Consider the following 17,210-nt stretch of genomic DNA (forward strand, 5'->3'; position numbering starts at 1 on the left):
TATAGAGTTTAAAAGATTATAACCATTTGTCGCTTAGGAATTTTGATAACTTAAGTACATGTCTGAAAAATTTACAAGGAGATTGTTTATTAATATTTATAATTGAATGCATAAAATGATTTACGTGTATAATATTTAAATTATACTTAATTTATTATATCAAAAATGCTTGGTGCCTGATTAAGATAGGTAAGGGCCCCTTCTTTTACTTTGGCCTCTCATGTATCTGTATGATATTTTATTTAAAATAAGGACCACGTTTTACCATATATTAGTGTGTATTTAAGATTATACCTATACTTAAATTATTGTTTTTGTTACTGTATTATATGAATCTCTCTGTATTTATATGAATAACCAAGTCTTCTCTTTTTTAATTATTGCATGCAAGTTATATAATTAATAATAATTGACTCAATCATCTCTATATCTCGATGTAAATGTTTTTAAATATAATTTTTTTTTATTATAAATATAATCGATTTCCATAAGAAAAAACTGTATTACAAATTTAGCTGCTATTGTATAATAACGTAATCTATATTAAAACGAAACGACAAGCCCTTACCAGTTCAAGAAAAATCGTCCAAATTAATTTATACGCAATGTACTGCAAATAAGTTTAGCAATCAAAGAATGCAACGTCATTGTAAGCGGAAATAAATATTATTCATTTGCTTTTTAAATTGTATTTCATTTATTCACATACTCATGTATACCTTTAACTACTGGTCATTGTTAAGACTGATAATTGTACAAATGTCAGTTTTCATAATATTGGTAGGATAACGCATTTTGCAGTGTATTTGGTTCTATGTTTTGACGAGTAATGAAGGTAATATTAGTTTCTGGTTTCGTTATTATGAGTCCATTGTCTTCGAAATGTCCTTCAATGGAATCCGCTTCGAGCCATAGGAACAAAACTATCACATCGACTTTTATGTTAACTGTAAACTCCTGTACGATTTTTGACTCCTTTTTTAATACACTCAGCTGTAATTTAAAAAAAATGTAATTGCATTAAATTTTATAAACATGTTGTTATATTTCATAACTTAATATTATAATGTCGTTTCGGTATTGGATAAAAAGATAATAACTTACATTAATAAAAATTAACAATCAAAACCGACCGGTGGCGGGCTAACCATCCTGCTGCTGGCTTTGAAAAACACAGGCGTAGATGGGCAGCAGCGTCTTTGGCGCGACAAAACCAGTACTGCGGTCACCAACCCGCCTGCCCAGCGTGGTGACTATGGGCAACACACATGAGTTCACGCCATTTTTGGCGCAAACTTATGAAGGCCTGTGTCCAGTAGTGGACTGCAATAGGCTGAAATGATGAACAATCAAAAAATATCTGTTACTTACTTCTAATTTGGGTTTCTTCAAACCCTTTGTGTTTTTCAAGGGCACAGGGAATAAACAATTGCTTGGAGATGATACAACCCCTTCGGCGTTAAGCGTAAACTTTAAAAATATTTCGTCTTTATTACCTGCGTCCCACAGGTCTAAAGTAAATTGTTTCTTGCTACTCAACGGGGCTACACTAGCTGGATAGGACTTCGTCTTAATTGGAACAAAACTAGTCCAATTAAACGTTTCAACAGTGATGTTTGCGTCGTAAATTGGAACGAATCGGTCGTTAATCAAATAAACATTAACTTCGCTTGTCAAAGTCATCCGTGGAGAAACCAATACTGGAGCGAAAAAGGATTTCGCGAAATAATGTAGCATTTTCCACTTTCCACCATATTCTACGAAGATCAAAAATTAATTGAATGTATTGTTGTGTAATATTGCGATGGAATTCATGCATTGCATTTAATAGAATCTTACCAATTCCAGACCAAGACGGCGCTTGCCATACATCATTTAATTGCCAATATAAGGCACCCATCGTGTACCAATCAGCTTGACTTTGCCTATAAAACTCTGTTTCAGCTTTCATGGCCATTGCCTGTGTTATCTGAAAATATACAAAATATAAAAATGGATACAAAAGCATTACCAGTTACAGTTTTAATTTTAATTGTTATAAATCCAATATTTTTTTTACCTGGCTGTAAAATACAAATTTTTCGAAATATTTTGGATCACTTTCATTTAGTTTTAAATGTCGATTCATTTGCATCTTAATAAAGTTGTAGCCATTAGGACTATGCTGTCTGTGTTTTGAATAGTCACTATCTACTTTGTAGTCACTCGTGTTATTTGTTGCCATTCTCATAGTTTGAATAGATGGTAAAGATTGAAAGCCATATTCAGAAGCAAAACGTGTTTGAGGGTAGATGTTTTGGTCCCAATTATCTGCTAAGTAGTTATAGTAATGAGTGTCACCATAATTTGGATCATAAGGGTTTTTAGCGATATATCCATCTTGCTCCGATTGTCTACCGTTCGAGGGACTGGAAACAAGGTATCGCCTTCCAGGGTCAATATCTTCTACAATAGGTTTAATAGTTTCTACATAAAGTTTAATGTATTCGTTCTTGTATTTTTCAAACTGAGATTGGGTGCTGTACCAGTTTCCACGTAGTGCTACCTCATTTTCATTATTGCCCGCCCAAACTGCTATGGAAGGATGATGTTGGAGACGAAGGACATTATATTCAATTTCGGCTTCCACATTCCTAGAATCAAACGTATTTATTTAAATAAAATAATAAAAAATTGAAATTGTTTACATAAATTAAGAGCAGCTTAGTTACGTACTCGAGAAATTCTGGATCAGCAGGATACATTGAGCACGCGAAAAGAAAATCTTGCCACACCAAAATTCCGAGTTCATCGCAACGCCTGTAAAAGTAGTCGGACTCGTAAATACCTCCTCCCCAAACCCGAAGCATCGCCATGTGCGTATCTCGAGCAGCAAGCAAAAGATTATCAACTAAAACGTATAAAAGTAAGAGAGTTATTGAGCTTAAGGGTTATTATTTGAAAAGTATTAGTAACTGTCTGTGTATGAATGGCCTACTTCTTTGTATATCCCTCTCGCCAATTTCCGGGAGAATGTTCGAAGGAATCCAATTAGATCCTTTCATAAATATCGGATAGCCGTTAATTTTAAAATAAAAAGTCAAGCCTTGACCAGCAGCAGTGTCGTTTCCTGACAAAACAATTTTTTTTTATATTAATTTAACTCGTCAAATTTAGTACCTAATACAAACTGATTTGATCAAATAGTGACCTAGTATCAAGGAGGCTTCTTGTTCCACAAGTTCCAATGTACGGAATCCAATTTTACCGTGTTTGTAAGAAATTTCGTGATCGCTCCAATTTCCATATGTAGTGAAAAATATAAGAAGATTGTATAAACTTTGACTACCATATCCATTAGGCCACCATTCTCTAATTAAATTCTAGAATAAAAAAAAATGAGAATTATGAACGAAAAAATATATTTAGGCATTACAATGACAAAAAAGAGATTAATTATCGTTAAAATACCTCGTTAATGTTCATATCAAGTTCTACTTCAATTGTTCCTTCAATTTTTGTTTTTCTGTCAACGTATTTACTGATTTTTATTGTTTGATGTCCTTCAACGGACAAATATACAGACAAATATCCTTTAATATGTCTTATCTGTTCACCAGTTTCCAAAGACACTTTAACTTTCAAGAACCACGTAGAATATTTCTTTTCAATGTGTGTCGTGAATGATCTTATAATAGCACCATTAAAGAATTCTAAACTCGCACTTCTCCTGCAATGTAAGTATATTTCTATTCAAAGTTCACAAGTGATGTATTCTTTCAAGAAGATGAATTTCGGGATCAGTTGTGAAAAAAAATAGACCTTTGCCGAACTGTGAAACATTTAGATGAAGGTGCGTGTACTTTAATTTTTTGTCACTCCTAGAAGTAAGTACTTTTTATATAATGTTCTATTAAAATAAGCCATGTATCTATAGTACCAAATTCCGACAGACGGAAATGCCGGCCCCCAATCCCAGCTAAAGGACGCCTGCATCTTTCTTATTTGGTTCGCGTGACATTCACCATTATACAAGTCGGGGACGCACTCCGGGGCTGTGAAGTATTTTATGGACCGAGCTTTAGCGTATTCTATCGGCGACTCAAAAGTGAACTTTAATTCATTTTCACCTACCTAAAATTGATTAGAGTATAGTTAAAAAGAAGATTCATAACATTTATTTTGTATTTTTTTTTGTTTATTTTTTTATATCACTAGGTCGGCAAACAAGCGTACGGCGCACCTGATGGTAAGCGATTACCGTAGCTTATAGACACCTGCAACACCAGAAGCATCGCAATCGCGTTGCCGACCCAATCCCCAATCCCCGCAGGAGCCAGGAAATCAAAGTTATCGTTAAAAAAATGTGCACTAGTTTTCGATGAATTAAAATGGTTTTCGAAACCGACTCAATTTGAAGTAAACGGTAAGTATATTTTTTAAACAAAGCATGATACGGCATTTTTTTTAACTCTAGGTAATAAACTGACCTTTAGGTGTTCTTTGACATCAAAACCGTATCTTACAAACATATTCTTTGTTGATCCGACCGGACTACCATTCAATTCTATAAAGGCAACCGTGTCCACGCCTTCTAAAACTAACTTTGCAACAGAAAATTTCAAATTGTCTCCACTAACTGCAAACAATAGAATTTTTTTTTATAAATTTAATATAGCTTTACATTTCTTAGTTATATTTGTTTTGAGAACCGAAAACCGATGGGGAAAAAAGGTTCTCGAATGGCGACCACATCCACGTCACGGCAAAAAGAGCACAGGCTGCCCTCCAATCAAATGGACAGACCTAAAGAAGACAGCGGGAAGCCGCTGATTTCAGAAGGCACAGGACCGGACGGAGTGACGAACATTAGTAGAGGTATACGTCCAGCAGTGGACTTCTAAAAGTCGATGGATGGGTGGATAGATTTGTTTTGAGTTGGAATTGTGATCTTTTAGGACAAAACAAAAATAAAACATCTTTGCCAAGTTTATTTCGTCGTGCAGGTCGTAAGGTTTTAAACGTATAGTAGTAACTAGTAACGTATTTTAATATATTATTTAAGAATAACACACAGAATTATTTTCGTTTTTAGTATACTCAATCTTATCATTAAAGTTTTTAAGCATGATATAGCTACACCCTAACCATAGAAAGTACGATCCATTCTTAATTACAAAAGGGCTATGAAAACAATATTAGCGTTTCCAACAATAAACCTCTTATTTTTTTAAGAAAACAAGTTGATTGTTTTAGTTCGGCTTTGGATAAAAACATGTGATACTAAAAATTTTATCATTTTACTTGAATTTGTTTGTAAACGTTTTCTAGTTAGTCAAAACGGACACATAGTATGATAATAATAGTAGAGTGTAGACTACATCTAGGTATACATAGTGGGTATACTTTATATTAAGTAATTTTAAAATGTAACGTGGTGTTTAAGGGGCCTACTCAAAGCACTGCCTGCAGGGCCCTGCTTGCAGTGCCACTGCCGATCGTATTGTATGTATGCATGCAGGGCCGATATTTTAATTGTTCACCCTGTCGCAGGGCCGCAGTGTCGTTCTGCCAGCCCGACACACGATCTCCCCACTCCGTAAACTGCAATCAGGGACATGTGTAGCTCGGTCGGGCCGATTTAGACCACCATTTTGTTTACGTCGGTACATTGCGACGTTTGTCTACTCTATTTGACCTGGGGTTTGTCTTGTCAGTGGTTATCATTTAGCAATTAATCAGTTAGTTGGTGGTTAGTTGGTTTGGTTTTATTATATTACTAGCTGACCCGGCGAACTTCGTATCGCCTAACACAAACTTTATCGTATGGTATTAAAGTTCAAATTGACTTTTAAGTATTATCACAAATCTTTTGTATGGGAGTATAGAAAAGTGTTGTTTTTAGACTTTTTCAGGAAATTTAAATTTTTTTTTTGAATTTTTCTCTCCGTAAGAACCATCCTCGTACTTCAAGGAATATTTAAAAAAAAAAGAATTAGCGAAATCGGTCCAACCGTTCTCGAGTTTTGCGCTTAGCAACACATTCAGCGACTCATTTTTATATTAAAGATTTGTTTGGCTCTGTTTTCTTCAAGAAAAATGAGCCAGCGAGAAAAAGAGGTGTGGAGGGACGTAATCTAATTGTATAGGGATTTGCCATGTCTTTGGAAAACTAACCACGATCATTATCATAACAAAGATATGCGGTCGCAGGCTATGTCGCTTTTACATGAAAAATATAAAACTTTTTTACACCAGTGCTTCCTTTTTTTCTTTTGAACGCTACAAGTACTCAATACAGTCAAACCCAATGCTATTTTTTGGTGTTTGAATAATGTAGGAGCCATTTATAAAAACTGACGAATTTAGGCAAGGACAAAGAGAACACAAGTGAACACGACAACGTATGCCGCGTAAATGATTTGCAGTGCTTTGTGGAGCAACATCCTCTGCGGCAGTAACTGCAAGCAGGCCCTGCAGGCAGTGCTTTGAGTAGGCCCCTTTACCATTAATAATTTTAAAATAAAAATGTAACGTGGTGTTTACCATTAATAATTTTAAAATAAAAATGTAACGTGGTGTTTACCATTAATAATTTTAAAATAAAAATTTAACGTGGTGTTTACCATTAATAATTTTAAAATAAAAATGTAACGTGGTTTTTACCATTGAATTTCCCTGTGTACGTCCAAGTGTCGTATGACACCCAGCGAGTAAGGACATCGTTATAACCTGACAGTATATCACCAATGATACCCGCATTGTGAAGATCGGTGTATACTCCACCAGGAACTGAACCTGGTACAGATATTGCTGAAAAAGATAAACAAAGAAATTTTTAAACGATCTATAGCATATAAATTACATTAAAATATTATATGTATTTGAAAAAAAAAATACTAAGCCTTTAAAAAAACATTATAGAATATACATAAAAGTCATTTATATTCTCATAAATCACATAAACTTACATTTGTTTTTGTTTTCGAGCGTCCAAGTCACTTTATAACTCGATGAATCTAAACTTTGCTTACGTAAACAGTTAATTTCACTGATGAAATATAGAAACAATAATAAAACAAACGACTTCATAATTTAATTAAAGTTACTGCGTACTAACATTCATGACTCCCGTCTCACTGATGATCTGTCGTATACAGACAGTATAGATAGTAGGCATGTGAACGAGTTTATCGATACACTGTCATGTAGGTACTATATAATAAACAAATAATAATAATATTTCTGATAAAGATGCTCTGCCATTAGCTATAGCGAGACATTTTAAATTAGAGGAAGTAATCGAATTGCTTTAATTAGCGAGTTTCATTGTGATTTGAGCACAATCATAAATTAAATTAGATATGGGTGGACGAAGATTTGAACTCTAAATACAAAATGAAAAAATCAATAATGAGTTTAAATCACAAGAAAAGTCAAAATAAGTTTCTTACGTAAATTTATTTTACAGTGCCACACAGTCAAATACTAAGAGAAGAGCTAGAAGCCTTATAATATAATTCGTTTGTCGGTCACATACATTTTGTCCTGGTCAATTAGATAAATTCATTTTAAGCTAAATATAACATGCTTTGACCGAATGACGCAAACAAGTGAAATTTACATAAGATTAAATGAAATCAAATGTACAACATATTGTAAACATTTTATACCGAGATTCGTATTTAGGTCTTTTTTCATTCGTTTGTTGAACAGCTAACAAAAAAAACATGAATATACTCAAATGTAAGAGCCGCGTGGTGGTACAAATTCATCTTTCAATCTCAATTTGTTTCTTTTTTTTTTAAATATTGCCTACAGAGATCATACTTACTACGTACTTTATCATATCATCATATTACTGAACATATTGTGCACATTGCTGCATAGAAAGAATATTTGGTGTGCGATTATGAAAAACAAAAATTGTTTTTGAAGTTCTTCTTTACGCACGCTTGTCTTGGAGAGTAAGCTGATGAATGCGTAACGAGAGCGTTACGAAAAATGTGATCGGACGATGCGAATGGAAGTTGAGAGGGAGATAGGATATAAGTTAGTGAAGATAGAAAGTTTTACTTCAGTCGTGTGGTCTAAAGCAAACTCTTTTCTTTAAGCTATATTTTTGTAATGATTACATTTGAAAACTTTTGGTCTAAAATAAAAGTTGAATAAACAGTCGATAACCGTCATATTGATCATCTCTATTGTTTTAGCGAATATCTCTAAATGATAATACCATCGCTGTTCACTCACACACACCCACAATAATCAATAAGTACATATCACGCGGATATCTAAAAGACCCCTGTGATATTCGCAATAACTGATTTATCTTTCAACTGCTAAAACAATTCAATATTTTTAGTTTACAAACATTTGTTTTCAAAAATATGACTTAATAAATTCGAATATGATTCTTTATAATCTTTAACAACAATAATAAATTAATAAACTGACACAGGACAAACATTTGTATTGGCCATATACGAGTAGATTATGATTGTCGTGGTCTAGGCGTTGCGCGTTGGTGCTTGGGTACTCGCATTATGTGTGTCTGGCTGACCCCTGACTGTAAATCCTACTGAGGGCCGTTGAGTGTGTAGCGTGTATTATCATTATAATATTATGCTATAAAAATTTATGCTTAAATAACATTATCTTGTGAGGTAATAACAATCTAGTAGAAGATACATTATTAACAACAAAGTAAACGCTCTTTAACAATTAATTAATTAAATAACGAGTTTTTACCAAAACGTTTTTATTGCTCTAGTTTTCAAGCTCAAAGCCAACGCGTGAAAACAAGCTGTTTTGAAATTTTAGTGACCTTTTGAGAATTTCATGAACTCTTTTATAAAATTTTAAAAGCATTGGCTTCGTAGGTGTAAAAAGAATTACTGCGCTTTACTATATATAACTACTACATATTATGTATGTATACTTCTATCGTCACTACATGTTTGCTATAGCAAAGTCCCCATATGTACGTCTGTCTGCTCACTATAAACTCAAAAATTGTTAAATAGTTAAATTTTATAAGTTCATAAAAATAAAACCTAACGCCCGCGAAAACAAATCGGACGCGGATCTCATACTGGTAGCGGGTCTTGCCAAGATCATATTCATATTATATTCACCTAGCTATTTATTTGACTGTGTGGTTACGGCAGTACAGAATATAGCCACCCCCTCTCTTCCCGTGGGTGTCGTAAGTGGCGACTAAGGGATAACACAGTTCCACTAACACCTTGGAACTTAAAAAGTCGACCGATGGCAGGATAGCCATCTGACTGCTGGCTTTCAAATACACAGGCCGAAGACGGGCAGCAGCGTCTTCGGTGCGACAAAGCCAACCCTGCGGTTACCAACCCGCCTGCCAAGCGTGGTGACTATGGGCAAGACACACGAGTTCATGCCATTTTTGGCGCGAACTTGTCGAGGCCTATGTCCAGCGGTGGCCTGCAATATGTAATGTGTGCGTATTTATTTATTTACACTTTTTGCACACCAACAAAAAGTAACAAAAATTAACTACTACTACGCGATCACTAGTTACTACGCGATCTAAGCCACTTCAATTTGCAAAATTATTTAGTCGGTTTTTTTTGTGAAATAAATATTTAAAAAAAAAATAAATTGTCTTAGAAATGTATCGAACAAGTGAGTTTCTGGTTTTCGTCATAATTGACCTGAAATGACCTGTTGTATATATGTATGTCGCAAATGGACTAACTTTTTTTCTTTTAAACTGGTACAAAGTTAATAAAAGTATTTCGATAATACGTCAGAAACGTTGCCTATAATTTCATTCAAAAACGACAGCATTTTTGGACATTGATTAAATACCATGTCACTAACGATTAATCATTTCGAAATGTTTTATATATACAAATATTTCTGTTGTAATGTACAAACTTTTATGTTAATTTTTTGAACTTATATCCAAAGGCCCTCAGTAAGATTAGAATCCTGTGTTAAAGATCTGCCAACAAACTCAACATAAATACAAATGCCCAGATCTTGACAAATATGTGTATCGATGACATAAATATTTGTCAAGAGCGGGTATCGTACCCGCGTTCACTATCGCAACAACCGGTCATCATACGACTAGGTACATTATTATGGAATCATTACGCGCTACCAAAAAAATTACATGAAACTCTAAAAAAGAAACGACAGGTTTAAAATAAAAAGATAAAAATATATTAAACAATACGGTGGCGATGACGATGGTAAAGATGAAATATCTATGTATCTATAATTTCTTACAACACTACTCGCCAAAAATCAAAGTAATGAACTACTTTCTAAATCATTTTCAACATGAGTTACGAAAATGTTAGACCTTGCTTTATGTAGAAGTGAATGCGCGTATCTTATCGCAAATTTACCAATTAGGTTTTATTTCAAACTTGATGTCTCGCTTGGTGTCACCCGTGTTTTGTTATTTTTACGAGAGTGGCGATTATTATAAATTGTCACTTCTTTCTTCCCTGCATCTATCTTATCTAAAATAGTATTTCTGTAGCAAAAAGAATCAATCGGTGTTTTTGCAGATTTCGTATCATTCGATCACACAACCAAATTATTACTCTCTCTCTTCAGCCTATCGCAGTCCACTGCTGGACATAGGCCTCCCCAAGTTCGCGCCGCACATCCCGGTCTTCCGCAATCCTCATACACCGGCAATCTTACGTAGATCGTCGGTCCAACGGGCCGGAGGACGTCCCACACTGCGTTTGCCAAGACGCGGTCTCCACTGCAGGACCCGTCTACTCCAACGGGCCATCGGTCCTGCGACACAGATGACCAGCCCACTGCCACTTCAACTTGCTAATTCTGTGGGCTATTTCGGTTACTTTCGTTCTCTCGCGGATAGTCTCATTTCTAATCCTGTCTTTAAAAGAGAGACCCCAAGCATAGCCCGTTCCATTGCATGTTGAGCGACTTTAAACTTGTGGACCAGTCCCTTCGTCAGTGTCCACGACTTAAAAATTATTACTGCGAAACTGATAAATAATTTCTTTGTTTTAAATGGAAAATGTACAATATTTTACATATTGACAAAGGACAAATTAAAAACTATTTATTTACAAATAATTGTGATATAAATAATGTAATCGTGGAATAGTGCCATGAATGCTGGCGGTATTTATCCATTAAATCTTTACACCGATTATTTGGATAAAAATGTGCCAACAGGCTATAAAACGGGTGATATATTCTTTTAGAATTTATCTTCAGTAATTCAACTTTGCATGGTGTAATTTGGATATTTGTGCCGTTTTGTAATTTTAACTTTTCGGCAGCAGATCTTGCTATTAAAATTTCACAAAAGTGCCCGCACCCTTTTCCAAGAACCATATACCTAATTACAGTAAAATTAATAATCAATAGTTTTTAAATAAAAATGTTTCAGTAAAATTGTTTTAAAATTTAAATGTTAATGTAAATAATTATACAATCTGTATTTAAAAATCAAAGACAGACTTCATGACAGATCGCAGGCGACAACTATTCTAACAAAATATTTTTACGTCTACCTAATACTTTATTTAAAATGGAGGAGGATGAATTACATTGACGAAATGATATGTGTCAAACTGACACAACTAAAAGCCATTAAGCAAAGAACTCAACTGAAATGGAAAAAATAACTTTATGCGAGGAACACAGGTTCATAGAAAAGGCCGAAACAGAAGTTAATGGAGTTTGGAAAGGTTTAATAATATAAGTACACTTATAGTGTATTTATAACCTCGTTTATTTTTTATTTTTGAAGTAGTTATTTGTCTCAGATGTATTTAACATGTTGGGATATTCAATAATTCTAAGATTAAACAGCCTCCACTTTTTGAAGTCGGTAAAATCCATGAATAATCAAATTTTTGTTAAAATACTCAAATTTCTGCTTTATATCACACGACTGAAGTAAAATTTATGAAACGTAACTCTCTCTTTCTATCTTCTCTGACTTATATCATCCTCTCAACTTCCGTTTGCTCGCCCGGTCACACTTTTCATAACGCACTCGTCATGCATTCACTAGCTTACTCCCCAAGTCAAGCGTGCGCGAAAAAGTTTTACTTCAAAAATCAATGTTAAGTCTTCTAGTCTCGTCTTGCAGTTTTACAATTTGCAATTGTTGGAATATTTAACTACTTGAATATATAATTATATCCTTTAATAAAGCCTTTAGTATGCCAAATTCATGAACAATACTTTAAAACAATAAATTAATAAACTAGAAACATTTAATGTTATTGACACTGACACGCAAACCTCTCGTGTGATCTTTACGTGACTGGAATGACCCTAGACTGTATTATACAATCTTTTGTAATTTTACCGACTATAAGTCTCTCGCCGTTGCTCTTGAGCAAAAAATTCAAAAAAAATTATTCAAGTCGGCTTCGAAAGCACTTTTAAGCGAGATTTTACAATAATACAACTGTATCGGGATCCAAATTCTGCAGAGAATAACCATAAAAAAAGGCCGCAGTTACTCTTTAAAAAACCTGTCACTCATCAACTTTTCACATCTTGTAACAAACCGAATAATATAATTTTTCTTTAAATAAGTAATTCTTAGTATTAACTTTCAATTAATTTTGTGCCAATTTTAAAATAGTTAGTGGGATTTTATTATAAAACTTGAAAACTTACGGCATGCTTTTATGTATTCGACACTTGTGAGATTATTTGACCTTTATGGCTCTTCATTCATTGAGTTTAATGACTTTGAATTTTGCCAAACAAGCAAATAGTATTTAGCTAATGCCACCAAAGGTGAGACCGAAAATATAATAAATATTGTCGTCGTTAACCGAAGTTCGTATCGTTTCGCCCGGTTTTGCACGGTTGTAAAAACTATCACTGTTCCTCTAGTACATTATGCATGTATTATACATATAAACCTTCCTCTAGAATCACTCTATTTACTAAAGAAAACCGCATCAAAATCCGTTCCGGGAAGCGACTTTGTTTAACACTATGTAGTGATGATATAGAAGGACTAGTAGCAGTTCAGTTAGTAAGCTCACCTACAAAAAAACAAACATTAAAATTAGACCTTTATAGTTATTCCTACATATACCTATCGTAGTATGCTGCAAATTGCAAAGCTATATATTTTCAAATATATATTTTTGCAATTAATTGTAACTTTAGCATTAAAACCTGTCGTTAAAAAATGGACTCTACTGTATAAGCTTATAAATGTGGTCTTAATTACTACTCGTATTTACTTCAACAGGGGCTCATCTATTGCTATTCTTTCTGGCTTTCGTATTTGGATCATTTTGCACGTTTAGCTTCCACATGCTAATGTACTTGTTTGATGAGAAGTGCGTGCTTTTTCCAAAGCTGCTATCACTGAGTTCATTCCGGCAGAACATCATTTATGAATTCATCCCAGAAGACAAAGAAGCCGCTGATAGTAAGAATTCGTCTTTATCCGAAATGATCTGATTTTCACGACATGATATTTTCTATTATCCTATTAATATTATAAACGCGAAAGTTTGTGTGTATGAGTGTGGATGTTTGTTCCTCTTTCACGCAAAAACGAAACGACGAATAGATTTTCATCATTATCATCATTACAGCCTATACAGTCCACTGCTGGACATAGGCCTCCACAAGTTCACGCCAAAAATAACGTGAACTCATGTGTTTTGCCCATATTCACCACGCTGGGCAGGCGGGTTGGTGACCGCAGTACTGGCTTTGTCGCACCGAAGACGCTGCTGCCCGTCTTCGCCCTGTGTATTTCAAAGCCAGTAGTTGGATGGTTATCCCGCCACCGGTCGGCTTTTTAAGTTCCAAGGTGGTAGTGAAACTGTGATATCCCTTAGTCACCTCTTACGACACCCACGGGAAGAGAGGGGGTGGCTAAATTCTTTAGTACCATTGTGTGGCTACACAGTACATTTAAAATAGATTTTAATGAAAGTTTACTATAATATAGCTTATACATTAGAATAACACATAGGCTATAATTTTTAAAGATAGTGTGTGAATTGTCCAAAATATAACGATAATTGTCAAGTAATTCGAAAAAAAATCTGCCATCTGCGAGCTATCTGGCATACGCTGCAAAAACTTTAGAGTTTACACGTATATAATGTATAAGAGAAATGTTTATCTTAATTAGTCCTACAAAAAAGTATGCGACAGTATATAATAATAAAATATATTAATAATATATTTGTAATGCACATTTGGTAGTAACAAATTGATTTTTATGTCGCAGAACTAATTTTGATGAATTTTGGTATAAAGATAAATATTGAGAAAATAATAAGCTACTCGAAGTACTTACTAATTCCGCTCGACGAAGTCGCGGGTACCAGCTAGTCTTATATATAAAATTCTCGTATTACAATGTTAGTTACCATACTCCTCTGTAACGGCTTGACCGATTTTGATGAAATTTTGTGTGCATATCAGGTAGGTCTGAGAATCAGACAACATCAATTTTTCATACTCCTAAATGATAAGGGTGATCCACCCCTAAATATATATTTTTTATTTTTGTTACAAAATTTTATATTTTTATTTTATTATTATTTGGCATTAAAAATACATACAATCCTAAATTTCACACTCCTACCAGCAAACTCTAGTTTTTTAATAGCTTTTAGCAGCAAGGCAATGTTTACCGGGTCAGCTAGTTTACTGTATGAACCCAGTGGTGTGACTGTGTGACTCATTCTGTAGAGTTGATCTACCAAAAAATATGAAATTGTATGAGATTGCATGATACAAATGTAGCAGCTCATACAATTTTTTCCGAGTAATTTATAATCATATCTTTTCCAATTTCGTTTTTTAAAGTAATCATTGGAAATGCAATTAAATTTAAAACATTTATTCTAACTTATCCAAGAAAAAATGAATTTTTAGTGTTACCAGTTGATTTTCTGAGCACTCAGTGGGTAGAAAAAAGTGCATGCTTACTGCCGACATATGTTCCTCTTGTATCTGGGATCTTTGGACTAGTGTGGACTACGATGTTTTTGATGTGTTCTACTGGTAGCAGAGTTTTAACTGGGTACTAAAAATTCTTAGAAAATTCTAATATTTTTTTTTGACTTCTTGATTTTTAAATAACAACTAAATCAAAAATTATTTATTTTAAATTTAAAAAAGCTTACAGAGACCATGGCGTGTGCTGCCGCCTGTATTTTTGTTCTCAGTTATTATGGGTATCCTCTGCGTGTACACGTCGACAGTTACTCATTACGGGTTGCAGGAACTTTGCCTCAAGCTCAGCGAGATCACGGGCAGCTCTACGTATGTGTAACTATTTGTCAAATAAATCTGCTTTCAAGTAATGTTCTGGTCCTGTGATGGCGGTGTCAATTTTTTATATTGATCTCCTTACAGATGTACTTATACTATAAATGTCGCCACTCTTGCTTACGAGCGTCGAATACGCGGTGTATATCAGGCTACTCGGCTCACTATTTTGTCAGCTTGGTTGCATACAGCTTGTTGGGTACTATCAGCCCTGTTATCATTGATGAGAGTTATTCTAGCCGTCGATTTTCAACTAGTCAAAGTCACTGTGCAATTACGAGGAAATATTGACAGAATGCTCGTGAGTTGCTACAAATTTTGCTCAATTTTAGATGACGTTATGTCTTACAATGAACTTATTTCAGTTCATGATTCTCTATTTTCTGGCCCAATGACAAAAAATAAATGTTTATTTTTTTATTTCTATGTTTTAGGAACATCATGAAAAGCACATTCGTACAGTATCGCCGGAAACGCTTGAAGCAAATCAACCATATACTCCAGTACATCACTCACGTAATCTGATTCAACTTCATTTTAAGAAAAATTTTCGATCTAGTTTACTGGCCAATAATGAACAGAACATTATAAACGACACAGATGATGATGTTAACTTACTTTATTATTCTGGCTTACCAAAAGAAAAATCAGAACCATCTTTAGTCCAAATAGAACGTGACAAATTGGACAAAATGTCAGCCTATAAATCAGTAGCAAAGAAACATAGGTTCATTATTAAAATGCTTCTTGACTTGGTTGATAATGTTCATACGTCTCAAACTAGTGATATCATTTCGAGCTCAAGTTCATTAGAATCTATATCTGAATCGGCTCCAATAATCCGTCAGTACGGTCAACAACGTATTTCTTCTAAATTTATATATAAGTCTCCGACTCGAAATCAAGAGATCGAATCTGAAGATCTACTCGCAGCCGAGGCAATAACATCAGAAATTAAACGTCATTTACAAATAAAATTAAACAGGGAGATAAGCGAATTAAATAAAATTAATTATACATCATCGAATATACCGTCAAAGTCTTCTATGAACATCACTCCTGAGATGCAAAAAGTTTTAGAGGAAAAAAAAGGTGCTACATCAAAATTTAACTCATCTGATTCTAATAAACCTGGTGTTCACCAAGAAAAAAAGAAAACCGAACTAAAATCAAATTTAAAACAAGTCGGTATTCAAACAGATGATAAGATGAAAGATAAATCGCTTAAAGTAAAAATAGACTCTCACACAAGCGTTATCGATTTAGATACATCAACAACCCTAGATAGTCAAACTACTAAGAAAAATAAAGAAACCCAAACAAAAAAAGAAAAGCAGGAATAGATTTAATATATTACAAAATAGTAAGAAAACATTATCGATAAAGTCATTGTCAAAATATGATGGCGATAAATAATGAATTTAATGTAATTTAAAGTATATATAGGTATTCTCACTTTTTTTTTTTCTTTATTATATTGATTTTTAGATTTTATTGGAGTTTACTCCCTAAGAATCGATTTTCAAATAAGGCCCCACTATGAAAAAAAAGTGAGGAGTAAAATATACTGAACGAATGACCTCGTTACGTTTTTGTGCACAACCTGTTCTGCGCACCTTTCACTTTTCAGGCGTGAGTATTAGGATGTCATACGCCAACCTATTAGGGTTACGACGTTTTCTAATAATGCAATCTATCGGAACCCAATAGGGTGCGTTTTATGATTCGTTTATTTACCATTTGATATGGTATTAATATTTTTCTTAGACTATTAAGCCTTTTTGTGCCTATTTAGACAGTCGATCTGTAGGAGTAAACTCTAGTCGTGCGTCGGAGCTGACACACACATTTTTTTATAACACGTTTAAATAAGTTTATCGCTACGTATTTCAGTGGCTTACATGAAATAACCCTTTTTTTAAGCT

General features: G+C 34.0%; 2 protein-coding genes across 2 annotated transcripts; one reads left to right on the forward strand and one right to left on the reverse strand.

The window, feature by feature from the left end:
* Positions 1–673: 673 nt before the first annotated feature.
* LOC123662467 (beta-mannosidase) lies at positions 674–9,105 on the reverse strand. Its single transcript, XM_045597309.1, has 12 exons — positions 9,075–9,105; positions 6,646–6,792; positions 4,470–4,618; positions 3,920–4,113; positions 3,451–3,709; positions 3,191–3,362; positions 2,978–3,085; positions 2,716–2,890; positions 2,060–2,633; positions 1,840–1,969; positions 1,372–1,757; positions 674–993 (listed from the first exon to the last, which is right to left on the reverse strand). The coding sequence occupies exons 1-12, from the start codon at positions 9,103–9,105 to the stop codon at positions 763–765; spliced, it is 2,556 nt and encodes an 851-aa protein (XP_045453265.1). The 3' UTR covers positions 674–762.
* A 2,521-nt stretch (positions 9,106–11,626) lies between these two features.
* Positions 11,627–16,742, forward strand: LOC123662191. The gene is made up of 6 exons (XM_045597071.1): positions 11,627–11,702; positions 13,238–13,420; positions 14,890–15,037; positions 15,136–15,279; positions 15,373–15,586; positions 15,720–16,742. Exons 1-6 carry the CDS (start codon positions 11,627–11,629, stop codon positions 16,626–16,628), a joined length of 1,674 nt encoding a protein of 557 aa, XP_045453027.1. The 3' UTR covers positions 16,629–16,742.
* The last annotated feature ends 468 nt before the right edge of the window (positions 16,743–17,210 follow it).

Source organism: Melitaea cinxia, chromosome 18 (assembly GCF_905220565.1).
Source record: "Melitaea cinxia chromosome 18, ilMelCinx1.1, whole genome shotgun sequence".
In the NCBI taxonomy this organism is placed as follows: domain Eukaryota; kingdom Metazoa; phylum Arthropoda; class Insecta; order Lepidoptera; family Nymphalidae; genus Melitaea; species Melitaea cinxia.

Bases quoted from the DNA above. Each gene is read 5' to 3' on its own strand.
- LOC123662191 (XM_045597071.1), top strand. From the start codon at position 11,627: ATGGAAAAAATAACTTTATGCGAGGAACACAGGTTCATAGAAAAGGCC. The intron at 15,038-15,135 runs GTACTAAAAATT...AATTTAAAAAAG, and splicing joins GGTAGCAGAGTTTTAACTGG to CTTACAGAGACCATGGCGTG. The intron at 15,587-15,719 runs GTGAGTTGCTAC...TCTATGTTTTAG, and splicing joins GAAATATTGACAGAATGCTC to GAACATCATGAAAAGCACAT.
- LOC123662467 (XM_045597309.1), bottom strand. From the start codon at position 9,105: ATGAATATGATCTTGGCAAGACCCGCTACCA. The intron at 4,619-6,645 runs GTAAAAACCACG...TATTGTTTGCAG, and splicing joins GTACACAGGGAAATTCAATG to TTAGTGGAGACAATTTGAAA. The intron at 4,114-4,469 runs GTCAGTTTATTA...AATCAATTTTAG, and splicing joins ATGTCAAAGAACACCTAAAG to GTAGGTGAAAATGAATTAAA.